This window comes from Capra hircus, chromosome 3 (genome assembly GCF_001704415.2).
Source record: "Capra hircus breed San Clemente chromosome 3, ASM170441v1, whole genome shotgun sequence".
Classification (NCBI taxonomy): Eukaryota; Metazoa; Chordata; class Mammalia; order Artiodactyla; family Bovidae; genus Capra; species Capra hircus.
The window spans coordinates 33,279,373-33,294,186 of record NC_030810.1 but is presented as its reverse complement, the minus strand read 5'-3'; the positions used below and the strand labels follow the sequence as shown (position 1 = coordinate 33,294,186).

Sequence of the window (14,814 nt, the reverse complement as noted above, 5' to 3'; positions counted from 1 at the left end):
ATGCATAATGATAGTCATCTGATAAAATTTGTGGGGTCCTCCATCTTGCTCAAAACAGTATACTACTGAAAGGAGGTCTTGCAATCTTAATATTTGCTTTGTTAGCTGTGATTATTTTATTTTACGTCTTTCATCACATATTTCCTCTTGTCTTGGGAGGTTTGGTTATTTAGGAACAATCTGTTATTTGTGTATATTCAGTGATTTGTGGAGCACCCATCAGAGTGCCATCTGGGTGCTGTTTAAATCTAATCTGTAAAATTCTTTGAGACAAATTGCTTTGGAAATTGAATAACTAAATCTTTTATTCAGTGTTACCATATCGTTTGGTTTCATTTTTATTGAAATAAAAGTTCTTTTTTTAAAATTTATTTATTTATTTATTTTTTAATTTTTTATTTTTTTTAAATTTTAAAATCTTTAATTCTTACATGCGTTCCCAAACATGAACCCCCTCCCACCTCCCTCCCCATAACATCTCTCTGGGTCATCCCCATGCACCAGCTCCAAGCATGCTGTATCCTGCATCAGACAGACTGGCGATTCAATTCTTACATGATAGTATACATGTTAGAATGTCATTCTCCCAAATCATCCCACCCTCTCCCTCTCCCTCTGAGTCCAAAAGTCCATTATACACATCTGTGTCTCTTTCCCTGTCTCGCATACAGGGTTATCGTTACCATCTTCCTAAATTCCATATATATATGTTAGTATACTGTATTGGTGTTTTTCTTTCTGGCTTACTTCACTCTGTATAATCGGCTCCAGTTTCATCCATCTCATCAGAACTGATTCAAATGAATTCTTTTTAACGGCTGAGTAATACTCCATTGTGTATATGTACCACAGCTTTCTTATCCATTCATCTGCTGATGGACATCTAGGTTGTTTCCATGTCCTGGCTATTATAAACAGTGCTGCGATGAACATTGGGGTACATGTGTCTCTTTCAATTCTGGTTTCCTCCGTGTGTATGCCCAGCAGTGGGATTGCTGGGTCATAAGGTATACCTACTATCCAGCGAAACCACAGCCAAAGGAAATAAAAGTTCTTAAAGGGAAAAAGAAAAAATGGTTATTGCTTAAGTTACAGAATCTCATATTTTGAATTTTATTTTTATCGTTCGTGTGCTGGGAAGTCAAAGAAGGTAACGCAGGTTTTCCACCATTTATCAGTAGATAGCATTTTGTGTAATGGAATCAGAAGATTAAGTCATAAGGAAGATAACTGGAAGCTGTTTCTCTGTTGAAATACTTGATGATCCTGTTGCTTGAGTATAATTTTTTAATAGTTACACTGAAACTCAAGTAAGGATTACTTCTGTTTGAACTCTTTTTTTTTCCTCTATTTTTTTCTCTGAATCAAGGTTCCTTCCCAGTAATTTTGGTAATGAGGAAATGTTTCTTTCTCTAGAAGTCTTGCTCATGGTGATTGGAGGGCAGAGGTGATTCTGATAGTGAAGTTACTGAGGGGAAAATGCTGACATTCTTTTGTCAGAGAAAGGAAGAGAGGAAGGAAGAAGGAGGGGCTCTCTTTTAACCATTTGGATATAGTGTGGCAGCCCTTATAGAGCGCTACCAGTTAAGGTTTTGAGAGCTATTAGTAATACAGTAGCTAGCATTTATTGAGTACATACTGTATGGTAGGCACCATGATAAACACTGTAAATGAATTTTGTACAGGGGCTGAGAATACAGGCTCTGATCAGATGGATCTATGTTTGAATTTAATGTCTATTAGGTTTAAATTCTGTAGAACTTCAATGGATTGCTGCACTTGTTATAGGTCTCAGTTTCTTTATCTGTAAGTTCGGATAGTAGTAGTGGCTAACTCAAAGCATTATTGAAGGTTTAATGATAACATTTAAAGCAGTATTTCTCAATATAAGCACTATTCACATTTTGAATTGACAAAGAATTGACAAGATAATTCTTTGTTGTGGGCAGTTGTCCTCTGCATTGCAGAAAGTTTAGTAGCCGCCACACATTTAGATGCCTCTACCCACTAGATGCCAGTAGCTCTCCCCACTTCTCCCTACCCCCAGCTGCAGCTGTGACAATCAAAAATATCACCAGACACTTCCAAATGTCCCCAAGGGATAAAAATCATGTTCTGTTGATAACCACTGGTTGAAAGCATTTAGTCCAACACCTGGTATAAAGTAAGGACTCAACAAATAGGAGTTATTACTTGCTCATTTGAACCCTCTCTGCAACTCTAGGAGTTTGGTACTATATAAAGTACTGCTATACTTTGCCACTATATGAAGTCACTGCTTCATTTTACGTATGATGCTATTGGGCTTAGAAGGGTGGAAAAATACAGCCCAGAGGTAATAGTTAATAAGCACTCAGGCTTGAACACGTTTCTCTCCTTTAAAAGCCAGTGTTTTTCATCAGTTTATACTAGTTATACTATTAATGCCAGTCAATTTGTGGGGACACCTGTAGACTGCTTGTGGTGAGCGAAGCCAGTGTATAATATAGTTCAGCAATCTAAAACAGACATGATCGAGAAGGAAGCAAGTCATATTTAATGTTCATGTACTGTGGACTAGATTGATTAAGTTATTTCTAGCTATCCCTGACAGATAGTTAATTGCTTCCCCAATTAATAGCTCTTTTCTCAAAAAGTCCTGCCTATCAATCCATCTTCTACAAAGTTTTATTACTTACCAAAAATTATTATTAACTGGAAAGCATTCACATAAATACAAGTAATTAGGAAAATTAAAGTTACAATATCTATTTGTATTTTTTAATTGAAGTTGGAAGAAAAGTTCATTTTCCTAACTAATCAATACTTAGAAAACAAAGAAGAAATTAAGATAATACATCAAAGAAAGAACATTGTGCTATATGGTTAATTTTCTAACTGAGATAAATCTAGTAGTGTCACTGGCTACTATATAGCTGCAGTTTTTCAATTTTCTTTTAAGACTGAAAGATCAGAATGTTTCTTGGCCATAATGAAAAAAACCTATGTCAGTAAACTTTCTCAGGGAATCCTCTGCATAGTAAGTGGGGTGGATTCATGTCAATGTATGGCAAAACCAATACAGTATTGTAAAGTAAAATAAAGTAAAAATAAAAATTTTTAAAAAAAGAAAAAAAACAGAAAAAAATAAAAGGACTCTGATACTGTGGACTCTCCAAAAATTTGTAGGCATAGTTTTTTCCTATTCTTTCCTTGTTTTTAAAATATTAATCTCTGATGGGGGAAATAAAGGCTGCATTGTTTTATACCATGGTGTGCTTTAAATGTTATTCATAGCATAAGAACTATATCCTAGATAATCCATGAAATTTATTTTAAAAATCTCATTTTGTTACTGCTTTTTTAATGAAATAAACAGCCTTAACGGAACTTTCTTTCTTATTTCTTAGTTTTTGTTTGATCGACCATATAGCAGAACGCTGGAGGCTGAAGCTGACAAAATTGGACTACAGCTTGCTGCCAAGGTACAAAGTTTAGAAGTTGAAGATACACTGTCTCCTTCATACAGCAAAATATAATTGTATGTTGTCTTAACGAGGCTTGGCGTGGGCGTAGAATGAGAGTTTGACTATGTGTAATTTTTCACTAATGCCTTTAAAAAAATAATTGCATTTGTTTATTTTTGGCTGTTCTGGCTCTTTTTCGCTGCATGGCTTTTCTGTAGTTGTGGCGAGTGGGGGCTCCTCTGTAGTTGAGCTGCGTGGGCCTCTCATTGCAGTGGCTGCTCTTGTGGAACACGGGCTCTGGGGCACATGGGCTTCAGTAAGTTGCCACGTGTGAGCCCAGTAGTGTGGCTCCTGGGCTCAAGAGCACAGGCTCAGTAGTTGTGGTGTGCAGGCTCAGTCGCTCTGTAGCATGGGGTTGGGGCAGGGAGGGTCTTCTTCCTGCATTAGCAGGGGGATTCTTTACCACTGAGCCACCAGGGAAGCCCGTCATCAATATCTTTTTAAGTCTGTCCCTGCTGGAAGCTATTGCTGTCTTTACTTGACTCTTTTCCCTTGTTTTGCTGATCTAAGGAGGCTTTCTGAGTAAGATGATGTGTAACTGTTTTTTTCCCCACTTGGAAAAGGGTTTATCTTGTTATAGCTATAATCTCAGCTGAACAGACTGAATTTTTACCATTTAAGTAAATGGTAGAAGAACAGTCTTATTACTTTGTATCCTTTAGGTTATAATTTTTGTTTTGGCTGATGACTTATTTTTGCTAGCCACAGAGAGCAGCTCTGGGCTCTTATTCTGGTTTATGTTGGATTGATTTGAAGCTACTTCATGTCTGACTGCTGTTTTTTATCATCTGTGATAACTGTGAATTAGTAGTATTTAACATGAGAAGTAAAACTGCATTTTTAAAAATTGGTGAAAACAGTGCCACTTCACATGTTAAATTCAAATTGTATTTGATTCTTTGTTGAGTTTTCAGTAGTTATCAAAAATCCTATTGAAAATCACTCTTACCCGAATTTCTCATTATGAGTTTTATGTATTTAATTTCATAAATCGAGATAAAAATTCTAAGTTCAAAGAATTCAATAAATCCAAAAAAGCAATGTTCTCTGAATGTTGCATAAGCAGAATTAAATGAATTTTCAGACCTCATAGATTAAGAGGTTCCCGAATAGTGAGCCACAGGTTGACTCTGTCAAGAATATCCCAATTTTAATGTGCTACAGTCTGTGAAATTTTCACTCTAGTTAATTGCCTTCTGTGTTCTATTTCAGAAATATTTGCTTATTTCAATAAGTGTTCCTGTTTTATTTCCAAGAAGTTTTCTTGTGTTGTTAAATATAAGGAAGAGGTCAAGATAATTTTTCCCCATGTGGATATCTAATAGACTCAGCATTGATTATTGAAGATTTTCTTTTCTCCACTAAACTTCAATTTCTCTTTCATGAATGTGGGAGGCTATATATAAGTCTGTTTCTGGACTCCCTGTTGTATTCCACTGGTCCGTTATTTATCTTTGAGCCAATACCACCTTTTCATTGTAACTGTGTAATAAATTTCGACATCTCATATCTTGATGCTGAAGCTGAAGCTCCAATACTTTGGCTACCTGATGTGAAGAGCCAGCTCATTGGAAAAGATACTGATGCTGGGAAAGATTGAAGGCAGGAGAAGGGGGCAGCAGAGGATGAGAAGGTTACATAGCATCACTGATTCAATAGACATAAATTTGAGCAAATTCTGGGAGATGGTGGATGACAGAGGAGCCTGGTATGCTGCAGTTCATGGGGTCACAAAGAGTCAGACACGACTTAGCAACTAACAACAACATGCCCAGTGGTGGGATTACCAGTTTATATGGTGGTTTTTGGAGAAGAAAATGGCAACTCACTCCAGTATTCTTGCCTGGGAAATAAATCCTATGGACAAGGAGCTTGGCAGGCTGCAGTCCATGGGGTCGCAAGAGTTGGACAGGACTTCGTGAGTGAACCGCCACCAGGGTGGTGTTATGCGTAACTTGTTAAGGATCTCCATGCTGTTCTCCACAATGACTGTATCAGTTTACATTCCCACCACAGTGCAGTATGCTTCCCTTTTCTCCACACCCTCTCCAGCATTTATTGTTTGTAGTTTTTCTGATGATGGCTGTTATGATTGGTGTGAGATAATGCCTCATAGTAGTTTTGATTTTCATTTCTCTAACAGTGAGTAATGTTGAATATCTTTTTATGAGCTTCTCAGCCATCCCTGTGTCTTCTTTGGAGAAATGTCTGATTTCTAAGTTTTGACTCTCTAGTCCCGATAGACAGTCTAAGGCTCTTCTCAGTCACCTCCTTCTGCTTGGATATCTTTTGATTTCAGCATATATTCTTAGCAGTGAAGCTTAAAATTTAATAAGATTTGCTGGTTGGAATTGTGAAACAGAGGATCAGACTCACCTCAGTGAGCTTTCCTTCTTTCTGGGATTTTGTCTTTTCTAGTCTTGGTTGACTTGGTAACTCTCCAGTACCTTTGAACAAGTATTATTTATGTTTTATCCAAATTTTCTAATCATTTTTGATGGAAACATTGGTCTGCTATAATAAGCTACTTGACTCTGTCACTGTTAGGAGAGAAACTCCCTAATGCAGTCTTTTAAATAGCTATCTAATATTCTGTAATTTGGATAACTCATTTAACTGTATGCTTATTGATGAACTTCTGGAGGTACTTCTGTTTTTTGTTGTTGTTATTGTTACTGTTTTTATTGCAATAATTCTGAAATTGGCAACCTTATGCACATTCCTTCTGCTCCTTGGGCTTTTATAGCTATAGGGTGGGGTTGCTGGCATTTCAATTTTTACTGTAAAAGACACTCAATTATTTCAGAATGTTACTAGCAAGTCTTACCAGTGACAAACCAGAATGCCTTTTTAAACTCCCCTCAATAGCACTGTTTTTAATCCCTTTCTTGTTAATTTGGACAAAAACTGAGATCTCATTGCTTTTAAAACTTGAATTTTCTTGCTTAGCAGTAAAGCTGAGCATAATGTTTTATTTTCATTGGCTCTTTTAAAATGATTTCTTCTTTTGTGGCTTGCCTTTTATTGTGTTTTGATGAGTAGATTTTTAAAATACATATTCTAGCTTCCCCCCTTGGAAATTCAGAATCAGTAGCTAGGTGACCAAGGTCTGAGTCTGAGTGTGTTTAGGAGCTGCAAGTTATTCTGATATCCAGGCAGATTTGGAAATTACTACTTTGAATAATCAAATGTCAGTTTTGTGTTTTGAGGTCACTTGGTAAGTTAAATTTCCTATTTTATTAAAAAAAAAAGAGGAATTAAACTAGAGAAGTTATTAAAGAAATATTGATATTCCTTTGATTATTTATGATATGTAATCCATATATATATATATTTTAAAGAGTATATCTGGGTAGATAAAACTATGATTTCATTTTCTTTGTGTTGTGGACTAGTGACCTTTTACCACTTGTGATATTATGGTTTATTTAGTTCAAAGGAGAAAACAGTATTGCTGCAGATGTTAAGTCATGCATCCATAGTGATAAAGTAATATCTTTATTATGGAGCACTTAGGATATAAAAATGCCATCTCTGAATACAAGTATTTCTTTTCCTGCCAAAGGGAGAAATAAGTATTAAAACCTCAATTATGTTTATACTACCACTTTATTCTGTGTCACCTTTATGGATAGTAACACCATTATCTGCAACTTAATATTTATTATATTTTTATACTTTGCTTAGCATTTTATATGATCAGATTGATCATATTCTTTGCAGTCAAAGGTGGAGAAGCTCTATACAGTCAGCAAAAACAAGATCGGGAGCTGACTGTGGCTCAGATCATGAACTCCTTATTGCCAAATTCAGACTTAAATTGAAGAAAGTAGGGAAAACCACTAGATCATTAAGGTATGACATAATCAAATCCCTTGTGATTATGCATGGAAGTGACAAATAGATTCAAGGGATTAGATCTGATAGAGTGCCTGAAGAACTATGGATGGAGGTTCATGCCGTTGTACAGGAGGCAGTGATCAAGACCATCCCCAAGAAAAAGAAATGCAAAAAGGCAAAATGGTTGTCTGAGGAGGCCTTACAAATAGCTGAGAAAAGGAGAGAAGCGAAAGGCAAAGGAGAAAAGGAAAGATATACCCATTTGAACGCAGAGTTCCAAAGAATAGCAAAGAGACATAAGAAAGCCTTCCTCAGTGACCAGTGCAAAGAAATAGAGGAAAACAATAGAATAGGAAAGACGAGATCTCTTCAAGAAAATTAGAGATACCAAGGGAACATTTCATGCAAAGATAGGTACAGTAAAGGACAGAAATGGTAGGGACCTAACAGAAGCAGAAGATATCAAGAAGAGGTGGCAAGAATTAGCAGAACTATGCAAAAAAGATAGCCACGACACAGATAATCACGATGGTGTGATCACTCACCTAGAGCCAGACATCCTGGAACACAAAGCCAAGTGGCCCTTAGGAAGCATCACTATGAACAGAGCTAGTGGAGGTGATGGAATTCCAGTGGAGCTATTTCAAATCCTGAAAGATGATGCTGTGAAAGTGCTGCACTCACTATGCCAGCAAATATGGAAAACTCAGCAGTAGCCACAGGACTGGAAAAGGTCAGTTTTCATTCCAATTCCAAAGAAAGACAATGCCAAAGAATACTCAAACTACCACACAATTACACTCATCTCACACACTAGCAATGTAATGGTCAAATTTCTCCAAGCCAGGCTTCAGCAGTTTGTGAACCATGAACTTCCAGATGTTCAATCTGGTTTTAGAAAAGGCAGAGGAAACAGAGATCGAATTGCCAACATCCATTGGATCATTGAAAAAACAAGAGAGTTCCAGAAAAACATCTTCTGCTTTATTGACTATGCCAGGGTCTTTGACTGTGTGGATCACAACAGACTGGAAACTTCTGAAAGAGATGGGAATACCAGACCACCTGACCTGCCTCCTGACCTCCTTACGCAGGTCAAGAAGCAACAGTTAGAACTAGACATGGAACAGCAGACTGGTTCTAAATTGGGAAAGGAGTTCATCAAGGCTGTATATTGTCACCCTGCTTATTTAACTTATATGCAGAGTACATCATGAGAAACGCTGGACTGGAAGAAGCACAAGCTGGAATCAAGATTGCTGGGAGAAATATCAGTAACCTCAGATATGCAGATGACACCACCCTTATGGCAGAAAGTGAAGAGGAACTAAAAAGCCTCTTGATGAAAGTGAAAGAGGAGAGTGAAAAAATTGGCTTAAAACTCAACATTTAGAAAACGAAGATCATGGCATCTGGTCCAATCACTTCATGGCAAATAGATGGGGAAACAGTGGAAACGGAGACAGACTTTATTTTTTTGGGCTCCAAAATCACTGCAGATGGTGACTGCGGCCATGAAATTAAAAGACACTTGCTCCTGGAAAGAAAAGTTATGACCAATCTAGACAGCATATTAAAAAAGCAGAGACATTGTCAACAAAGGTCCGTGTAGTCAAAGCTATCGTTTTTCCAGTAGTCATGTATGGATGTGAGAGTTGGACTATAAAGCTGAGTGCTGAAGAATTGATGTTTTTGAACTGTGGTGTTGAAGACTCTTGAGCGTCCCTTGGACAGCAAGGAGATCCAACCAGTCCCACCTAAAGGAAATCAGTCCTGAATATTCATTGGAAGTCCTGATGGTGAAGCTGAAACTCTCAATACTTTGGCCATTTAATGTGAAGAACTGACTCCTTGGAAAAGACCCTGATGCTGGGAAAAATTGAAGGCAAGAGAAGAAGGGGAAAACAGAGAATCAGATGGTTGGATGGCATCACTGACTCAATGGACATGAGTTTGAGTAAATTCCAGGAGTTCTTGATGGACAGGGAGGACTGGCGTGCTGCAGTTTCGGGGTCGCAAAGAGTCAGACATGACTGAGCAACTGAACTGAACCTCGATGGTCAGTTTGAATATCCAGAACTTGACTCTTATTTGTGGCGTGTGTCCTCTCTTTGGACACTGATGCATCAGACTCCGTTGACTTCTTGCCACTTAATAGTCAGATCACGTAATTCTCTTATTCCTAATCCTTTCCTTTTCAAGCAACCTTCTGATTATAGTCTGGCTTCCTTTGCCTGGACTGCCTTGCCTGCGAGGGATAGAACATGCTGACTTGAGGACACAGATGCCCCGTGCCCTTGTAGTTGGGGTAGTTATAGTTACTGCTGTCACCTAATAAGTTGGCGTTCTAATTTTACGTCAGTCTAGTGAGCTTGGTTAATGGAAACTGTTCCTGAAGGATGGATCTGTTGGTCATGTGCTGTCCCATTGGATTTATGAGCTTTTAAGGCCAAGGGCTAAATAGAAATATGGAAAATCCATTAGAATCAAGTTACTCAACATGCCTCTTTCATGGAAAGTAGCTTCTCTGCTCTAGAGACACTCTGTGTCTACTCTGCTCTTGGCTGTGAGTGAGTTTGTTTTTTATATTTGCATTCTTACAGTTGTAGTTTTAATTTTTCATTTAATTTTTATAAAAATTTAAAAATTTTAAATTATCATTACATAAATAACCAGAATGACAAATATAGTTGTAAAAACTGGTAGAACTAAGGTGTCCTAAACACAGAGTAACAGCTAACTGTCCAGCTGACAAAAAGATAGCCTGATTTTGTTGTGTGTGTTTATTCATTTGTCCCTGTAGAAAGAATTTGACACTTTACAGTCATTTACACAAATGACTTTTATTTGTTTGATTTCACAAAAAGCTGTATCAAGTTCGTATATTTTTTGAGTATCTGTTTCTTAAATATGAGAAAGAAAACTAGTTTTCTTTTGTTTGTGCTAAGCTGGGGGACAGCCCCTTGATTATTTTTGATTGTCATACTGACTGTGGAGGTAGGATTGCTGGTGTTTAATGGGCATGCAGAGGGGAGGGATCTTAAATACCCTGTAGTGGCCCAGAGAGCTCTCCAGAATGAGGTATTGTCCAGCCCCCAAATCTGGAAAGTGCCCCTCTTAAGAAACATAGTTGGCTGATTGCTTCAAGTGATCTGAATAACTGTGCACATAGCACCATCTAGTGGGGGAAATATCAATAGGTAATAAGCAAACCCTCCTTTAATAGCAGGAATGAGAATATTAAAAAATCTGAACTCTCTGTAAAATGATAAGTGATAGAATCCCGGATTTTTGAAGCAGGAAGGAAAACTGGAGATAATCTGATCCATCTTTTCCTTTTACAGATGGGAAAATTAGGGCCCAAAGAGGTGCAGTGATTTGTCCCGTAACATACATGTGTGCGTGCGTGCTAAGTCGTTTCAGTTGTGTCCAACTCTGCAATCCTATGGACTATAGCCGACCAGCCTCCTCTATCCATAGAGTTCTTCAGGCAAGAATAATGGAGTGGCTTCCCTTGCTTTGGGCTTCCCAGGTGGCACTAGTGGTGAAGAACCCGCCTGTCAGTGCAAGAGATGAAGCAGGCACAGGTTCAATCCCTGGGTCGGGAAGATCAAGGGCATGGCAGCCCACTCCAGTATTCTTGCTGGAGAATCCCATGGGCAGAGGAGCCTGGTGGGCTGCAGTCCATAGGGTCGTAGAGTTGGACACAGCTGAAGTGACTTAGCACGCAGTTGGTATTACAGCAAGAGCCAGGGCTAGAATTCAGATCCCAGTTTTCCAGGTTGGTAATCTGAGCCTTTCACATAGCATACTGACTATTTTTGTGTCCTATTTGTGTTAAAGTCTTATGTTTTTAGTGATTTATTTAAGAAAGAAAAAATAATGAGAACATCTCATTTACTAGGTGTGCCATGGAGTAAGCTCCCATAATGCATGTATTATAGATTACGTCTTATTTTGAACCTGATTGTTTCACTTAGAGAAATGAGACAAGCTGTTGTGATTTCATTTAATTTTTTTTAATTGCTCCGATTTCAGCACAAGTTTTTGAATCTCATGATAAAACTTTTTAAGATAAATAAATAAATGCATGAAAAAATTTTAAAATTATGTAGAACTGACATGTTGGCAATCAAAAATGCAGAAAACTTTAAAATGAAATGAATTATAAAATAATGGAAGTTGTCGTTTTTCCTCTTTGTTAGGGTACATAAAATTGGTTTTGATAAGTCATTTTTTTTTTCTTTTTAAGTGAGTGGGATTGGCGCATATTGAGAATAGTTTAGCAATAACCATCCCAGGACTATGTCACATTTAGTTGGAAAAGAGCCGTTTTTAATTATTGACTGGAAAATGTTGTTTAAACAGGAAGTGGGTTATAAGGTGAGCTTTAACAAATGATACGATATTGGGAAAGGGAACCTGTAAGAGACTGAAATAAAGTGAGACATCCTGGTAGATGATGATGATAATGGTAGTGATGGTAATGATGATGATTTTTGACAACTGATAATAATAGTTCACATTTCTTTATGTATGTGTTTTTAAGTATGCTACCTCTTTTAATCTTCATAACAACCCTGTGAAGTACAATTACTTTCTCATTTTTATGGATGAAACTGAGGGACGGAGAAAGCAAGTAACTTGTCAAAGGGCTCACAGATAGTAAAGTTTTCCCCTCCTACTTCTGAAATGGAACTTTTTGATAATATTGGATTGGCCAAAAGTTTTGCTCTGTAATATGATATGGAATAACTCGAACAAACTTTTTGGTCAACCCAATACTTTAACCTGCTAGGAACAGTTTTAGACATCTGTCCTGTTGTCCATAAAATGACCATTTTTATATATGTTTTCAGTTCCTTTAAATTTAATTTTAAAATAGCCTCAGTGTATTCTTCTACATCTAAGAATCCAATTACCCTTCTGCTACAGCTCTTTATAGTGTTATCTCAGATGGCTGTTTTAACTGCCACATGTCTATGTAGAATACAGGGGAGAATGCCAGAATGACTCGGACAAGTGTAGGGTGTTACTGCCATTCCAAAGAAAAATTCAGAACTGCTAGTGTCAGAATTTACCTCTTAGAGAACATGATATCTGGCAGGAGTTTGGTTGGAGAGTCTAGGTGAATAGAAAGAGCAAGATTTAGAGATACTTTTCTTCTGCCCCATTTCTCTTTCTCTCTTCCTCTGGGACTTCTATAATGTATAAATTGGTCTGCTGATGGATAATAGTGCATAAATTCCTTAAGCTTTCTTCACTCTATTATTTTTGGTTGGTTTGTTTACTTCTCTGACGAGATGATTTCTAATGCCTTGTCTTCGAGTTCACTGATCCTTTCTGGATCTAGTCTGATGTTGAATCCCTCTACTGAAATTTTTCAGTTTATTTATAGTATTCTTCAGTTCCAAGATTTCTGTTTGGTACTCTAGTAATTTCTATCTCTTGGCTGCAATTCATGCATTTCTCCTGACCTCGATGAGCAGCTTTATGGTGGCTGGTTTGAATTCTCTATCAGGTAAATCACATATCAGTATCATTAGGGTTGATTTCTGGAGATTTAGCTTGTTCCTTCAGGACTCATTTCCCCATTTCTTCATTTCTCTTGACTTATTGTACTGGTATCTTCACAATGGAAAAAACAACCACTTCTTTCAGTCTTCACAGAATGGCCTCAAACAGGAGGAGGTCTTTGCTGATCAGTCCAGCCAGACTTAGGGCAACCTCTCAAACATTCAGGCCAGTCTGAATCTGTCTTTGGTCTTCGTGCTCCCCAGGCATCTAAAGTATTCTAGAGTCTATCTGTGCCCTTAGGTAGGTGTGACAGTAGCTAGTCCCTTGGGCAGCTCCTAGAAAGGTAGGAACATTACATGTGTGGTTCACCTCCTGCTGCCCCAGGACACTGGGATTTTTGTTGTTGTTGTTTATGTGGTGTATCACATTGATTTATTTGTGGGTATTGAAAAATCCTTGCATCCCTGGGATAAATCCCACTTGATCATGGTAAATGATCTTTTTAATGTATTGTGGGATTCAGTTTGCTAGTATTCTGTAGAGGATTTTTGTATCATGTTCATCAGTGACATTGGCCTGTAATTTTTGTGTATATGTGAGATCTTCACCTAGGTTTTGGTGTCAGGGTGATAAACTAGCCTTATAGAATGAATTAGGAAGTGTTCCTTCCTCTTCGGTTTTTGGGCATAGTTTCAGAAGTATAAGTGTTAACTCTTCTCTGTGTTTTTGGTAGAATTCACCTGTGAAGCCCTCTAGTTCTGGACTTTTGTTTGTTGGGCGTTTTTAAATTATTAACTCAATTTCATTACTGGTAATATATTTTGTTTCTTCCTTGTTCAATCTTGGGAAATTGCACCTTTCTAAGAATTTGTTCATTTCTTCCAGGTTTTCTATTTTATTGGCATATCGTTGTTTGTAGTAGTCTCTTATGATCACTTATATTTCTGTGATATTGATTGTAGCTTCCCCTTTTCATTTCTAATTTTATTGATTTGAGCCCTCTCCTCCCCTTTTTTTTTTCTTGAGTCTGGCTAAAGGTTTATCAGTTTGTTAATTTTTTCAAAGAGCTAGCTCTTAGTTTCATTGATTTTTTTCCCCCCATTCTTTTTGTTTTGTTGCTGTTTCTTTCCTTCTACTAACTTTGGGTTTGGGGTTTTATTCCCCTTTCTCTGGTTTCTTTATGTGTAAGTCAGAGTTGTTTATTTGAGAGTTTTCTTGTTTCTTGAGATAAGTGTGTATCACTATAAATGGCCCTGTTAGAACTGCTTTTGCTGTGTTGCATAGGTTTTGGTTCATTGTATTTTCATTTTCACTTATCTCTAGATATTTTTTGACTTCCTCTGTGATTCTTCAGTGATCCATTGGTTGTTTAGTAGCATAGTGTTAGACCTCTACTAAAACAGTATACTTTAACAACAGTCAAAGAATTTAAAGAAGAAATCACAAGGGAAATTAATAAATATAGAGATGAATGAAAATGAAAACAATATACCCAAAGTTAGCTCTCAAATATACAACCTAACTTTACAACTTAGCTAGAAAAAGAATAGACTAAACTCAGAGCTAGTAGAAGGAAATTTTAAAAAGATTAGAGTGGGGATAAATTAAATAGAGAATAGAAAAACAACAGAGAAAAATCAACAAGACCAAAATTTTGTTCTCTGAAAAGATAAAATTGACAAATCATGAACTAGCTGGACTAATAAAAATATAAAGATGAGTTAGATTACTAAAATCAGAAATGAACTTGGGGACACTTTTACTGATTTTGTAGAAATAAAAAGATTATAATAGTGTGCTGTGAACAATTGTTTGCCCCAGATTGGATAGCCTAGATGAAATGGACAAATTCCTAGAAACACGAAACCTACCAAGACTAGATCATGGAGAAATAGAAAATCTGAATAGACCCATAACTACTGGTGCTAGTGGTAAAGAACCTGTCTGCCAT

The 14,814-nt window shown here is 37.2% G+C and overlaps 1 protein-coding gene across 5 annotated transcripts in view; it reads left to right on the top strand.

Annotated features, from left to right (window-relative positions):
• Positions 1-14,814, top strand: part of OMA1 (OMA1 zinc metallopeptidase) — a 62,855-nt gene that overhangs the window by 23,923 nt on the left and 24,118 nt on the right. For all 5 annotated transcript variants that reach the window (XM_018044687.1, XM_005678349.3, XM_018044697.1 and 2 more), the window contains exon 7: positions 3,390-3,464. In XM_018044687.1, coding sequence (XP_017900176.1) covers positions 3,390-3,464 — 75 coding nt within the window. The remainder of the gene's footprint in view (positions 1-3,389; positions 3,465-14,814) is intronic.